Source organism: Stegostoma tigrinum, unplaced genomic scaffold, assembly GCF_030684315.1.
Source record: "Stegostoma tigrinum isolate sSteTig4 unplaced genomic scaffold, sSteTig4.hap1 scaffold_50, whole genome shotgun sequence".
Lineage (NCBI taxonomy): Eukaryota > Metazoa > Chordata > Chondrichthyes > Orectolobiformes > Stegostomatidae > Stegostoma > Stegostoma tigrinum.
Genome location: NW_026728430.1, coordinates 3,844,747 through 3,858,995, shown reverse-complemented (window position 1 = coordinate 3,858,995; position 14,249 = coordinate 3,844,747). Strand labels below are relative to the sequence as shown.

At 40.1% G+C, this 14,249-nt stretch overlaps 1 protein-coding gene across 1 annotated transcript in view; it reads left to right on the top strand.

Moving 5' to 3' along the window:
• LOC132208659 (ral guanine nucleotide dissociation stimulator-like 1) overlaps positions 1-14,249 on the top strand; it is a 41,561-nt gene that overhangs the window by 17,590 nt on the left and 9,722 nt on the right. The window contains exons 4-9 of the mRNA XM_059644093.1: positions 313-390; positions 5,559-5,752; positions 6,383-6,510; positions 8,649-8,864; positions 10,882-10,985; positions 11,773-11,851. Of these exons, the coding sequence (XP_059500076.1) occupies positions 313-390; positions 5,559-5,752; positions 6,383-6,510; positions 8,649-8,864; positions 10,882-10,985; positions 11,773-11,851 (799 nt within the window). The remainder of the gene's footprint in view (positions 1-312; positions 391-5,558; positions 5,753-6,382; positions 6,511-8,648; positions 8,865-10,881; positions 10,986-11,772; positions 11,852-14,249) is intronic.

Below are 14,249 nucleotides of genomic sequence, written 5' to 3'. Positions count from 1 at the left end.
CTATTGAAGAAGTGGCTTCACTCCTTGCACCTGCTCCTTTCCCCTGTTACCACCAGCCGCCACCACTGCTGGCGAGCTGCTTTGGCCCTCAAGGGCATTTCTGGTAAACTTCCTGAGGAAATTTAAAGAAGGTATTCACTATTTTATGCAGTTTTACATTTAGAGTGTGACCTTGTTTCATAAAGTTAGCTGATCACGGCTTAGGATGCTGAATTTTGAGACTTCATTTCTTATTTTACGGCTGGCAAGCAATTGTAGACCCAAACACCATTTTAATTTGCTTTTTCTTTTGTGGTTTATGATCAATTGCAGAAGCATAGACTTCAACAGATCAAGCTTTCTAGAAGAATATAATTTCAGTCCTGCAGAAAAGGAAACACTAATGAAAATGTAAGTTTGATTTGACATGTAGTGAAATTGTATTTTCAATGTGAAATTTAAGAATGTGAGAAGAATTGCTGGAGAGCCAGAAAGACCTGTAAAATAATGTAGAGCCTTTGTCATGAAGATATAAGGCACCCAAAACAGGATGGCAAACAGCACTCCAACCCATAACAATCATATTCAAGAAGCTAAATAATAACTGAAAGAATCATGGACACTGCAACTCAGGGACAAAAACAAAGTTGTTGGAAAAGCTCAGCATTTCTGGCACCATCTGTGAAGGTAAGAATGGAGTTAATGTTTCAGGTCCGGGTGACCCTTCCAGTTCTGAGGGAGGGTCGCTGGACCCAAAATGTTAACTCTGTTTTTGCATTAAAGAAGCTGCTTGTCTTGCATGTCCAATGATTGCATTATTCCCAGAGATTGGCTTGTTTATATTTTTCAGTGTAAATCATCCAAAATTCTTTGTCTTTTGGAATTGTTTGTCCTACATTATCACGCTTTTGGGGTTGTTTATCTCAGATTGTCATTAGTCTAGTTTGTGATAATGATGCATTGTTGCAGGAATGGTTTTCCTCTTCACACCACTTTATTAGAAGTTATCCTGCAAACTTCCTGTGAATAGTTGAAACCGAATGATACCGCTATCTAGAGCAGTCAGATACTTGGCAAGCGGTTTGTTTGTGGTGTCCTGACTTTGGTAGCCCTCCCACTCCGTGCTGCTGTTGTACGTTTTGCACATAATCGATCTTGAATTAATACTTCCTGAATCTATGAAATCCAAATGATCTTGTGAAATGATTTTTCATGTTTGAAGTTTGTAAACTAAGTGCTTTCAAAGATATTTGACTGTAGAAAGCATCGCACAAATGCATCTCTAGCTGGAATTCTAGTTATTTTTGAGCTGTACCAGATTGCTGAGGTTGTTTTACTGCTCTGAATAAGATTAGATTACCTACAGTGTTTAAACAGGCCCTTCGGCCCAACAGGTCCACACTGTCCCTTGAAGCATCCCACTCAGACCCATTCCCCGAACACGAAGGGCAATTTAGCACACGGCTGATCCGCCCAGCCTGCACATCTTTGGACTGTGGGAGGAAACTGGATCACTTGGAGGAAACTCACTCAGACATGGGGAGAATGTGCAAACTCCTCACAGACAGTCACCCAAGGCTGGAATCAAACCCGGGACCCTGGAGCTGTGAGGTGGCAGTGCTAACCACTGAGCCACCATGCTGCCCTGCATGACACTTTGGCAGCATGGGATTAAAGATGGGATTATTCTGGTTTGTCTGGCCGTTCGATTAAATTCTGTGCTTTTTGATTAAGACGAAAGAACATTTATCCACTAGATTTGAGTGCTGGACTGGACTTGGGGACATTAAAGTTTGAGATTCTTACCTTTATATATACAGTGATTTATTTTCTTTTGTACATGGTTTGCTTACTCATTTATTTTGTTTTCTTGAGTTGATATTGTTTTGTCGTTTTTATAATCAAGAAAGCCAATGCCTGAAGGGCCGAGCACAGATAAATTACTTGTGAGCAAATACAAATGCAAATTTTTGCAGTATTGCATTGAGAAAAATGGTCAATTTGAGGGAGTGAGGATTTTCAGGGAATATTTTTACTTCAGATGAAATAGCAAGCGTTCACAACTGGGCTGCACTGAAGTTTGAAATAAAGCTCAAACAATTTATGAAAAATGCAGCAAAGGAAAAATCCCTCTTGTTAATCAAACAATTAGGACACAGTTGGTCTGGCAGCATCAGAGGAGCAGGAAAGCTGATGTTTCGGGTCTGGGCCCTCCTCCAGAAATTTTCTGAAGAACGGTCCAGACCTGAAATGCCAGCTTTCCTGAGCCCCTAGTCTGCTAGCCTGCTGTGTTCATCCAGCTCCACACTTTGTTATCTCAGACTCCAGCATCAGCAGTACCTACTAACTCAGAACACAGTTGGGATGCCTTTTGCATTGCTATTCACTCTAACCCACCCAGTTGTCTTTTTGGGTAAATGAAACAAAGTTTTAGAAATCTAAGCCACAGGGATTGGTGGTTATCTGGAAATTCTTCTCCAACACCTAGCTACTCATGTCTGGACGGACACAGCTAATTGTGGATACCAAATTGGTCCGGATTAATTTCACAATATTCCTGTACGAATGTCTCAAGAGACATATAGGGATGAAGTGTATGAAGGAACCTAAATTATTCTGATCCCCGATTGAGGACAGTGTAATCCTCATGAAAGTAATGTGCTGGTTTGGCATGTTATTTGGTATGTTAATCTCCTTTTGAATTCAAGTTTTTTGGGTTGAGTAAAGTAGAAAATTATCATTTTTGTTTTTTACAGAATAGTAGCTTACAACCTGTCAGTCTGACATTGAAGAAAACACAGATATTGAGGGGTTGAGTAAAAGCATGGTCAAAACATGGGTTTAAAGGAACATCTTGAGTGAGGGCAGAAGAGGCAGGAATATATCCAGTCAAGTTGTCATCGATGAAACAATTAATCTCAGATGCGCAAGTGGCCAGAATTGAAAAGAAAGTGCACCCATATATCATTATTTCAATTCTGGAATACTCTAATACGTTAAGAATACACTTCTCTCCAGTGCCATTGCAATCTAAGATTATGTTGTGCTTGCTTTAGGAAATGATCCTTTTAGATGGTGGAAGGATGATAATGAGTAATTAAATGAAATGATGTTGTACACTGCAGCTGATTAGAGGTTTCAGATTACTCGGTAGGGATGTAGTAACTTGTTAATGAATCTATTGGAAACAGAGACTTTAATTCTAGTGGGACGACAGAAAAGTGTTTTGGGTCAAATTTTGGACTCTGCAAGTACTAATTAAGTTCTACCATATTGTCAGCAGGGTAGAGGCTCTTTAGCTCAGCAACTTATTTCCCAGCCACGAAGACTTTCAGTAGGATATGGAATTTTTTGGTTTTGTGATCATTTGAATTGATTTTTCTTTATATATATTTTTGGAGGGTTACTGTTCGAGTGTTTGTAATGTGATGTAAGCATTTCTGAAAGATTCAGGACCAAATGAGCCCAGGCAACTTCCTTAGGTCACGTTTCCAGTGTGTTTCAGTTAGTCACTGTTTCCGAGAGGTAACATAACAAATAACATTTCCACAGCCTTGTCCCTCCATCTCTGCAATTTCCATGTGTCCACTTCAGACGTTTCTCTTTCTTCCTGTTTCACTTTCTTCCAGTTTCACTTTCTTCCCTATCCCGGATTATGTTTGTCCTGTTGTTACCAGCCATGGCTTCAGCTGTTTAGACTCTAAAATCTGAAATACACAGTATGCTTTTCTCCATTTTTTAGAAAGCAAATTAAAAACTTCACCTTTTATCAAGCTTTTCATAATTCTTCTGACCTCACTGAAAAACAATCTCTTGACATTTCCAAAAATGAGTCACTTCATTTCATAATTTGCCATGTTCACTAGTTAATATCATTCAGCACCTTACCAGTGTGGGCCAGCTGTGTTTTTGAATCATTGCAAAAGAGTACGACCTATGCCAACTGATCTGAAAGCAGATGAAGTCAAAATAGTCCCTCCAGTGTAAACTATTTCTAAGTCGTATATCTTTCTCAAACAACAAGAGGCTATTGCTGCATATGGCACTATGGCTGCCTAGCACTTCCTACACCAACCACTGTTTAACAGGAATGGAGCTGGTAAAGTCTGAATCAAGCCCCAATGTCTGTGTGTAATGTTTCACATCATATAATTTCTGTGCTGTAATGATCTATTATGAACGGACTCAAATAAGTGATCATCTGTTTCAGTGTAGGGCTGCAGATAAGGAAATTCCAAATTAAAAACTAGAACAGCACTTTCAGTGTAAAATATTCCATGTAAATTGGGGATGCTAATCAAACAAATGTTTACTTTTTGGAGTCTTTGGAACGTCAAAGGTTTCTTCTGCCTATTGCATCATAGACCATAGCTGCAACTCAGTCCATCTCCCAATTCACAACAAGACTCATTATTCTGATGTTTGCTGGCCCACGTTGTCTCTCGGTTGACCAATGCCTGAACTTTAGATTTTTTTTCGAAAAAACTTTCAATTCTTGTGTTCACATCCTTCCATGTTCTTATTTTGCTTTTGTCTGGAATTATTTTAGGTCCCAAACTTTGCCTGGAACTTTTCTGTTCTGCCAAGTCCAGTGTGCTGTGTACTTCTTGATTTTTTTCTTCATCAGCCCACCACCGTTAGTGCTACTTCCTGCAGATGTATAGTTTCTTCCTCTAGACATCACCATCTCTCGCCTTTAAGAAACTCATGAAGAGTCACTATGACCAAATGTTTGGACACCTGTTTGAATATCTCCTCCTTTGTCAGTTTTTGTATGGTTAATCTGCTGTGAAGTGCCCTGGGGAGTTTTTCTGTGCAAAGGGTTCGATTTCAGTGATGTGATGACTTCTCTGTGCAGCTGATGTCTTGTTGCAAACAAGTAACCATTGATTTACCTGTGAAATAATGCTACGTGGCCTCTCAGTATTAGCCAGGCAGGCAGTTAAAATAAGTGAATTGAAAGCTGACTATGTTGGAGTATTTCATTATTCATCCTCAGCTGGACCCAATTTATCCATGTTACTGAGGTATCCAACTGCTGGCAATGCAACTCCCAGAACAAAGACAAACAAATCATCATTATCCTTGTGTTTTTCTTTGTTCATCTGATTTGTCCCATTTGACTTTTATAAAGAAGATTTTTTGTTAAAGCTCACTTTCTCTTTACGAGCAAACTCTAAACACCAAGAGGTCCTGCTGGTGTAATAAGTAACCTCAGACACATGTGAAATCACTTTATACGTGAGCCTTAAGCTTACCTGTGCAATCTACAAAGAAGAAAACTTGGAAACATGGCCAACTTGCGGTTTCCATCCATGGCCAGTGTAATTCTAACTTGGACAGTCATTTCTTCATCATTGGGTCAAAGTGCCACACAGCCCCCCTCTGATGGCACAGCAGGATCACCATTGCCATGTGCACTGCAGCAGTTCAAGATGGCAGCTCATCTCCTGTGCGAACAAGATGACCCCACATTCCAACTTTAATCTGTTGCATTTACATTTGTAGAATTAGAAGCTTTTTTCCCCACACGTTTTGCTTCCCCGATGAACTGTTATTATCTCTGACTTTATTTCCAGTGCTATACCTGAAATTCTTGAAATCTGGCTGGAGGAGTCTGCCGAAGACTTTCGTCAAGTTCCAACTTACTCTTGTCTCCGGAAGGTACTTTCCTACTTGAACCAGACAGTGCCAGGGTCAGATGCTGAAGAACGGGCCCAGAAACTCCTGAGTCGTTTTTTGGCGGAGGAAGCAGCGGAGAAAGAGATGTTCAGTAAGATTTATAATTATGTTGCAAAAATGTGGCTTTAATTCAGGGTGCCTCCCTACAAGTTTGTGTGTGGCTTGCCCCTCTGTCTCAGGATTTAGTTCATTTTGGTTTCCTTTGACAAGCTTCAAAATTACTTCCAAATTTTTGGCTAAACGAAGTTAATTAAAATTATTGCTGAGTGATTACCCCTGTACCAATTGCATGATGTACAAGACCAAATTCTGCATAGAATTGATACTCTAATATAGTCCGATAAGACCCAGCAGCATGTAATCCGACTTTCTGGACAATTTCCTTTTGAACTGTTGCCGTCAATGACATTTTATTTTATAATCTGATGTAATAATTTTGCAAGTTATTGTGAAACAATAGATTGTGATTCGGAAGATTTCCTAAAGCCAGAAATTGGGATGGGAATCTGTCATTAAATACAATTTCTTTTGCAATTGAGATGCTCCCAACAAGAGGATTTCAGTGCAATATCATATTAATTTCACCAAGTCTAGATTTAGAAGTATGAATATTAGATAACTATTGTAAACCAATGCATGATTTCTAGTCACAAGTTTGTGAGATATTTTAGAGCAGGGTGAACTTTGGGCACAAAATAAATGTCTATCTTCACTTGCACAGAAGGCTACCGTAGAAGAGTCAGATTCTGTGTGGGAGAAGAACACGACCAAACCATCGAACAAGTTGACGAAAAGCTCCTGTCCTACCCATCACGCTTCATTGCAGAGCAGCTGACTTTTATGGATGCTGTGAGTAAACAGGAATCTGGGGCCCAGTCATTCTAAATAAGATATTTCAGTCAGCAGTAGGCATCTGAATCTCTCTGTATTGTTTTCTGCTATTACTGTTCCACCAGTCATTATAACTGAATTCCCTTAAAAATGCAGCCTTCCAAGATGTTAGAATGTGTTGTTTGATGTGTAACTTCAGTATCTCGCTTGAAATACCTGCCAACTAAAACTTCAGCACTTGTCATTTGTTTTGAATGAACGCCATGTGAAATAAGTGACCCGAGAGAGCACTGAAAATCCTTTGTAACTTCGTGTTGAACCTTGACAAAATGAATAGTATTTCAGGGTAAAAGTTTAATTGTTTCATCATAACAGTCACTGTTTCTTCAAGAGTCCACTGATTTTGTTTGAAGTATCCAGTATGGCAATTTTGTTGTTTTCCCAGAATCTTCTGGAGTGGGATCAGCCACGGGGTATTCCAGTCTAGTCTCCAAGGTGGCTTGATGTCTACCTCTACAAAATGAGACTCGTGGTTGCTGAATCAAAATTTGAGTTATGTCAAAGTCTGGTCATAGGCTTAGGCTTGAAGTGGAAGTTCAGCGGTCTGTATGACAGCATTGGGTGTGACTCTAGAATGTAAGTAGTCCTCTCGATCTCAAAAATCCCAAGCATATGTTAGTGTTCAGAACAGGGGTGCAGCGATCTCATCTGGAAGTGACCACTTTGTCAAAAGTAGGTTTTGGTTATGGGATAAGAGATAATGGGAACTGCAGATGCAGAAGAACCCGAGGCAACAAAGTGCAGAGCTGGGTGAGCACAGTTGCTCCTAAGATGCTGCTTGGCCTGCTGTGTTCCTCCAGCTCCACACTTTGTTATCTCAGTTTGTTAAGGGGCAGCTGCTTTTCTGCACAGAGTTCCAAAGGTAACAGTCTGTTTTCACTGCAGTCTCTGTTGCATATGTGTATGTATATACCGACTGGCACTTAGAGTCTAATCATGTGACATAATGATGACAACAGCCATTTTTGGTGGGAAGCAACCTAGCTGGGTGTCTGTTGAAGAATGTAGCTGCTTTTCTTTTGTTGAACCATCGAGATCTGCAGTGAGGGCTGTGAGTCTTTTTCAAATCAGTGGTTTGACCTGGTGAATATCAAAGCGGTTTTTTTGATCCTCATCGCTAGTTTTTTTTCTTTACCATGCAGGGCCAGGGGGCTGAAATGTTAAACAGCAGGAGTTTTATTGTGTAGTTTACTGTCGAGGCAGCAGGGTTAGCCTAAGCTATTCCTTGCCGGAAATGATCGCTGACATCATTGTGACGTGATCAGACTGTTAAAAGTGAGAGCCCACCATGCTTGCATAAACATGCAACAGTTTCCCACTCAATGGTTTCTGAGCATTCCTTTCTACTCCAACCTGTCACAACCAACTCTGGCTTTGAAAGTGATGAGACTGACAAATTTCTCCATTCTGAATGAGTTTACGGGGATCTGAAGGAACTATTTGCCAGCTGTGTTAACTTTCACTGTCGGAGCATAATTGTTGATGGGAGTTGCTCATCTTGAAGAGGGACACAGAAGGACATTATGCAATCTGAATGGCCAGTTGACAAGCTTGGATGTTTGGCAAGATTTGTGTTCAGCATGAAACCAATAGTGGGGAAGTGTTGATATTCAGGTCTGTTGAACCAACAGAGGGCCGGGCTGCCATTGTGTTCTGTCAACCTGCCTTGGTGCGAGAAGTAGACATGATGCAGGGCCGCTATACTGATGCCCAGCCTGTCTAGCCTGTGGGCCACCAGGGCTGAGCATCTGTAGCAGTGACTATTGCCAGCAGAGCCGTGCATTGAAGGTGTGCGTGGAGCCAACAGTCGGAGTTGGGTGGAGATAACCGGTGATTTTAAATCTAACATACAAATAGGAAGCAGATGACTGAAAATTTGAGGGTTTTGATTTGTCTGAATAGCCAATGTGCCCTTGTGCATCAATGTGAGTATTATGTAGCCAGTCATTGACAATATAGCATGCAGTTTTAATGTACAATTGCAAACTAGCAGGACGAATGTACCCATGGACGGACAAATCTTGTTTGTCGTTCATTGCTTAAAACATGGCACGACTGACACCTTTAACCTTTGTTTCCTTTTTATTTTTGATCAGGATCTTTTTCGGAAACTTGTGCCCAGCCAATGTTTAGGGTCCATCTGGTCTCAACGAGGGAAGGAAGAAAAACACCATCTGGTATCAACCGTCCAGGCCACCATTACACAGTTCAATAATGTTACAAAATGTGTCACCAGCACCATATTAAGACCTCAACAGCTGAAACCACGGCAGACGGCTAAAATCATTGAGAAATGGATTGATGTTGCCCAGGTACACTATTCTTTATTGGTTTTTAGCCTTTGTGACATGTTAAAGTCCACAGTGCATGGAACAACCATGGTGGAAGAGAGCAAGCCATTAATACTATGTGTTGATATGTCCAAGGTTTGAAAGCCTCTTGAATTGGCGAGCAGACTACTTTTCTGAATAAGAGTTGAATACTTCATGGAAAATCCTAGCATTCATAATTTCTGTAGTGCTGGCTGCTAATAGTTCTTGCCTCAGTTTACAGTTGCATTGAAATATTAATGTATTTTTTTCTAATCAAATATATTTAAGTGGATAAAAAAGGCAGTGATTTCAGATTTTTACTGGCCCTTCAAAAATGAAGTTACGATTGGGCATTACATCGTGTTATTTGCCTCCCTTCCAAGCGGTAATCAGTCTATGAAACAGTGTACATTTTATTCCCAATGTTCTGCATTCTGTGTGCCTACATGACGGCCCTTCAGTAACTTGCCTGGTTGTCTGTTTCCTATGTGTTTGCCAAAGGAATTTGTCTCAGCATGTTAGTCAGCAATCGGGAAAAGAGTGAGGAAGGGCTGTCAGATCTGATACCTGGTTTGTACTTGTCGCCAACATGTGGCATGCCCACTCGTACATTTGGAAAGGATCAGGATAGGAACCGAGTAATTAACTCATTAAGTAAAGGAAGTAATTGATTCTTACTGATTTTATAATCTAAAATTGCACTGGATTTTGCAACAAAACTGTACTTGCAATGTATTTTCCCTTATACACGTGACAACAAAATATTCATTCATTAGTAAGGTTTGGAATGAAAGTTCACAATAATTCTGTTGCCAGCTAATTTGGAGAAGTCTGGTTTGGGTCTTGGCAACACTGCCTGCATCAGTTTTGACTCATTAAGAGTCTTGAGGCATTATTGGGACCTTGATGGGGATTTGAAAGTCTGTCTCCAGTTTCACAATATGGAGAAGTTCAACCGAATGTAGGCTGAAATCCAGTAGTAGACATAGATGAAAGAGTTCCTGACATATACACAGGCGCTATCAAAGGCTATTCTGAAGAGGAATCGCCACCTTACAGTGATCACTTGGCTGACTTTTCTAGTTCTGATTTTGAGTTTTTACAATAGTTGACAAGGAGTGGCTTCCATGTTGAAGTGCCCTCCATTACTTCCATTTTACTGCAGCAGCTTTATTTCCCTGAAGCCGGAAGACTCTGGGCTTGAGAACCTACCTGCTGGCCTTAATCAGATAAGGCACTTATGATTATGCCAATTGACGCACCTCTAAAGAAATCCCAAATGGTGTGATCACCCTGCCCCTCCCTGGCCTTCCTCCCCAAGCAGAAGTGGCTTTGAGACCTGATAACAAACACTCACAGGTTTCCTCCTCATCTCCACCACACCCCAAAGTACACATTTGGGAGGTTTGATTTGATCCAGTTTTCTCCCTACCTACAACAGGTTGGGGGGGTGGTGGAAACAGATGAAGGACATTCAGCTGCTAATCTATGTAAGATTAGTTAACTCAGTATCAATAACGTAGTGAATCATAAAAGTAGACCCAATTTCCTGATTTGTCTGTTTTCCGTCGAATGAGTATCTCACGTGACTGGTCCTGCCCTCCTATTCTGTCAGATAATACAACCTATCATTCATTTATGAGCTAAATGTGATGGATATAACAAAGATGATTACCCCGCCTCCACCCCTCTACCTTCGCCACTTCTACCACTCAGATGTCTATGTCTCAATCCTACTCATTTTAAGCATCTCCTTTGGTGTCAGTAATCATATCTAACCAGTCACAGGCTGGCAGCAAGGCAACTGAAGAGGTTGTCTCAGAGGGATACAAAACGAATATCAAGGTTTGAGTTGCCAAGTATCATGGAATTGTTTCCATCAAAAAGTTTGTTTGTTAATGCTGTTATTCTATCAGCTAACATTTTTCTGATAGAACCTTTTTAAAAAGTCTGAGGTGTTGGGTAATGGGGAGTCACTGCTTTTTCCACAGAACTCACGGCTTTTTTTCTCTGACAGGAATGTCGGATCTTGCAGAATTTCTCGTCAGCGCATGCAATTACTACGGCATTGCAATCAAATAGTGTGTTCAATTTGAAGAAGACTTGGGCAGCCGTGTCAAAGTAAGTCATTGTTCAGAAAGAGCCTTGTAATATTTATTTAATAAATATGAGGTAGGAAATTGCAGGTTTGACCTCCAGGTTTACTTGCCCAAGTGAGCTTCACACGCTCGGTGCATTAACAGGATTACCAGAGGCACTACAGTGCAATCCTAACAATTGGCTAATTGGCAGAATCTTTCATTCTTTCACGAAGGAGCAAAGAGTTAATTTGTTTAAGTGGAAAAAGAAAACTGTTTGGCAACTCGAAATATTTAACTATCGTGTTCCAAAACTGATCTGCTGTTGGATGGAACGTAACACAGTTTCCTGTGGATATGCTGTGATGGGGTGATATAAGCCAGAGGTTTGTGTGGGATACTAAAATACAAAGACAACAATTATTTTAATCTCCCAAGAAAGCACTCTATAACACTTTGAAGTGCACACCTGTAGTTTATGTTCGTGTGCCTCAGACCATTTGATCATGGTTGTTTTTTGTAGGCAGCTTGGGAATGAAATCTCTCTTGCTGCAATGAGATTCACCAAAACGACTGCACACAAGAGCTTTTGCGGCACAATGGCAGTATCCCCATCCCTGGGTTTCAACAATCAGGGTTCAAGTTCTACCTGCCCCAGAGATTGCCAAAACATTTCTGAACAATTTGGTTAAAATAACTATACTTATTGTAAAATTGCTTCACTGCCGTTCACTGTCTGTATTACTTGCTTATTTGTCAGATTCTATGTCGGCTGTTTGTTATCTTGACTCTATTCTGTCAAGAGTAATTTGTCTCATTCTCTTGACTAGGAGCAGTAAGATAACATTTGAAGACCTTTCAAACAATGAAGAAGATAACTTTATAGCAAGTAGAGAGCTGCTAATGGTGGTAAGGTGTTGCACTTGACCCAGTGTGACTATATTCAGGGCATGATCAATAGTTTCTAGTAAAATATCTGCAATGAACTCAGTTGGTGACTGAATGCGTACAGATGCTGTCAATCAACAATGCAACAGGAATATGTGTATTGCAGTCCAGGTGGTCTGGCTTGGCTCAAGTCTTCCAAGATTGTTTTGCCATGATTCTTGTAATTGCTGATGATATTGCAGTTGACATTTTAATCAACATCAAATTTGGTTATACTGCAGTGATGCAGCCTTCATAGATTATCTTTCCAGGGTTCATTATCTTGGAAATTTGAACTGAAGCAATGTCTAAAGTGCAATATGTGCCAATTTCTTTTTCTTTTGCTTTGTACACTTCAAGGGCCTTGTAATTAATAAAGGCCAAGGCAAATCGTTAAGAGATTTAACTGGTTCTCATAAGTGTTTTTACTCAATTACCATGTCTTCCTTTTATTGTTCTCTGCAGTAAGAACTATTTGCTGCGTAGGAATGGAGAGATATTCATATCTCTTTGTTTGTTCAGTATTTCAGACATCAACTGTCTCGTTTCAACTAGCTTGGACGAAAACTGACAAGTTTCTAGCCATTCCTCCTCACTCCTTTTATCATGCTCTTTGTCCACTCATTTTGCTCCTGAATTTGACAAAATAACAAAATAATTGGTCAGATATAAATATTTTAGTGCCACTTTACCAAACTAGTTGTCCAGCTCAGAAAATAGTCAAAGTTTTCTTATTCTCTAAATCATTCTTAGATGGAATTGAAGCATTTTTAAGCTGGTGTTTGAAGAGGGAGAAATGCAGTAATCATGCTAGCATGTTGTCAGTTTGACAGACACTCCATGTTTCAAACTGCTCAATGTTCCAGTTGCAGTGAACTATCTTTTTACATTGCTTTCCAGATGTTTGCCCCAGAATTTCTACTGCCCTGCTGTCACACTTTGTTTATTGTGTGTTGTGATTGGTGCACTGTGCAGAATTTCAACATATTTTTCTGATCTAGATTGAATCTAAAAGTCGGTTTGCTTTTATAATCAAAAATGTGTGCTCTGCATGATGATTGTTTTTGTGGTGCAAAATTCTGTAAGTATATAGGGGAAAATGTGAGTTCATGATTGGACAGTTGTATAACTTCCATAAAGCTTTCTCCCAGATTATGCAGTGAATGACAGTGCATGGTTTGCTAATCTTTCAGCATCTTACACAAATGTGCTTTGGCAGTGGTGCAGGGTACCGCAATAGTTCTTGTTGTGTGTACATTAATGTTCAAGCTCCAAGTATGAACAGCAGGTTCACAGATGACACAAGAATTGGAGCGGTAGTAAGTAGCAAAATGCCTTAGTTTCTCGGCACACATTGTTCCAGCTGTGGCTTAACTAATGTTATTTACAGTTCCATCATTACCCCTTTGCTCTTATATTCAGGCAAGTATCCAATATTTTATCAATTTATCCACAGGTCCTCCTGCCTTCAAGAATATGTTTATGCACACACCAAGGTCCTTCTGATCCTCTGTCATACAGACCCAAAACATCAACTTTCCTGCTCCTCTGATGCTGCCTGGCCTGCTGTGTTCATCCAGCTCCACACCTTATTATCTCATTGAACATATATTCTCCTGACTTATTAGGCTCCCAAAATGCTTCACCTCACACTTTTCTGGATTGAATTCTATTTGCCTCTGTTCAGGCCTTCTAACCAGCCCATATGTGTAACCCGAGAGACTAAGGCTTTTTGCTGTTTACAACCGTCCAATTCTTGTGTCATCTGTGAACCGGCTGTTCATACTTGGAGCTTTCGTGTCTTCAACATTAATGTACGCACAGTAAGAACTATTACTGTACCCTCTGGTATGCTGCTGGATGAAAGCATCAAGTTGCCGAAAAGCCCCTCAAAAATCGCATTTGCTTCCTGCCACAAACCCAATATTGGTTCCAATTTGCCAATTCCGATAGATCTCCTAGGCTCTTAGGTTCTGAACCAACCCACCGTCTGAGACCATTAAATTATTTCTTTGGGTAAGAGAGGTGTCCTATGAAAAGACATTGAGAAGAATTATATTCTTGATTTTAGAAAAAAATTACATTTAAACTTGTTGAGACAAAGTTTTGGAGATCTGGTGAGGTAAATTGTTTTTATATTCAAGCGAAATTGCACATTACGTAGAAAATTTCCAATCTCCAAATGATGAAGTTACTCAAATATTGAGTTTGGTTTACAGTTCACAGATCAGGGATCAAATGTTGAACTTGTCTGGCCTTTATAACTCCAACTTTGCATTCCACCGTGTGACAGTCCAAAATTTTGACTTCTAAGTTTTGATTCTAAATAGATTTAGTTGCATGATCAAGGGAATAAATAAGACATGGAGTCGTATGTTTG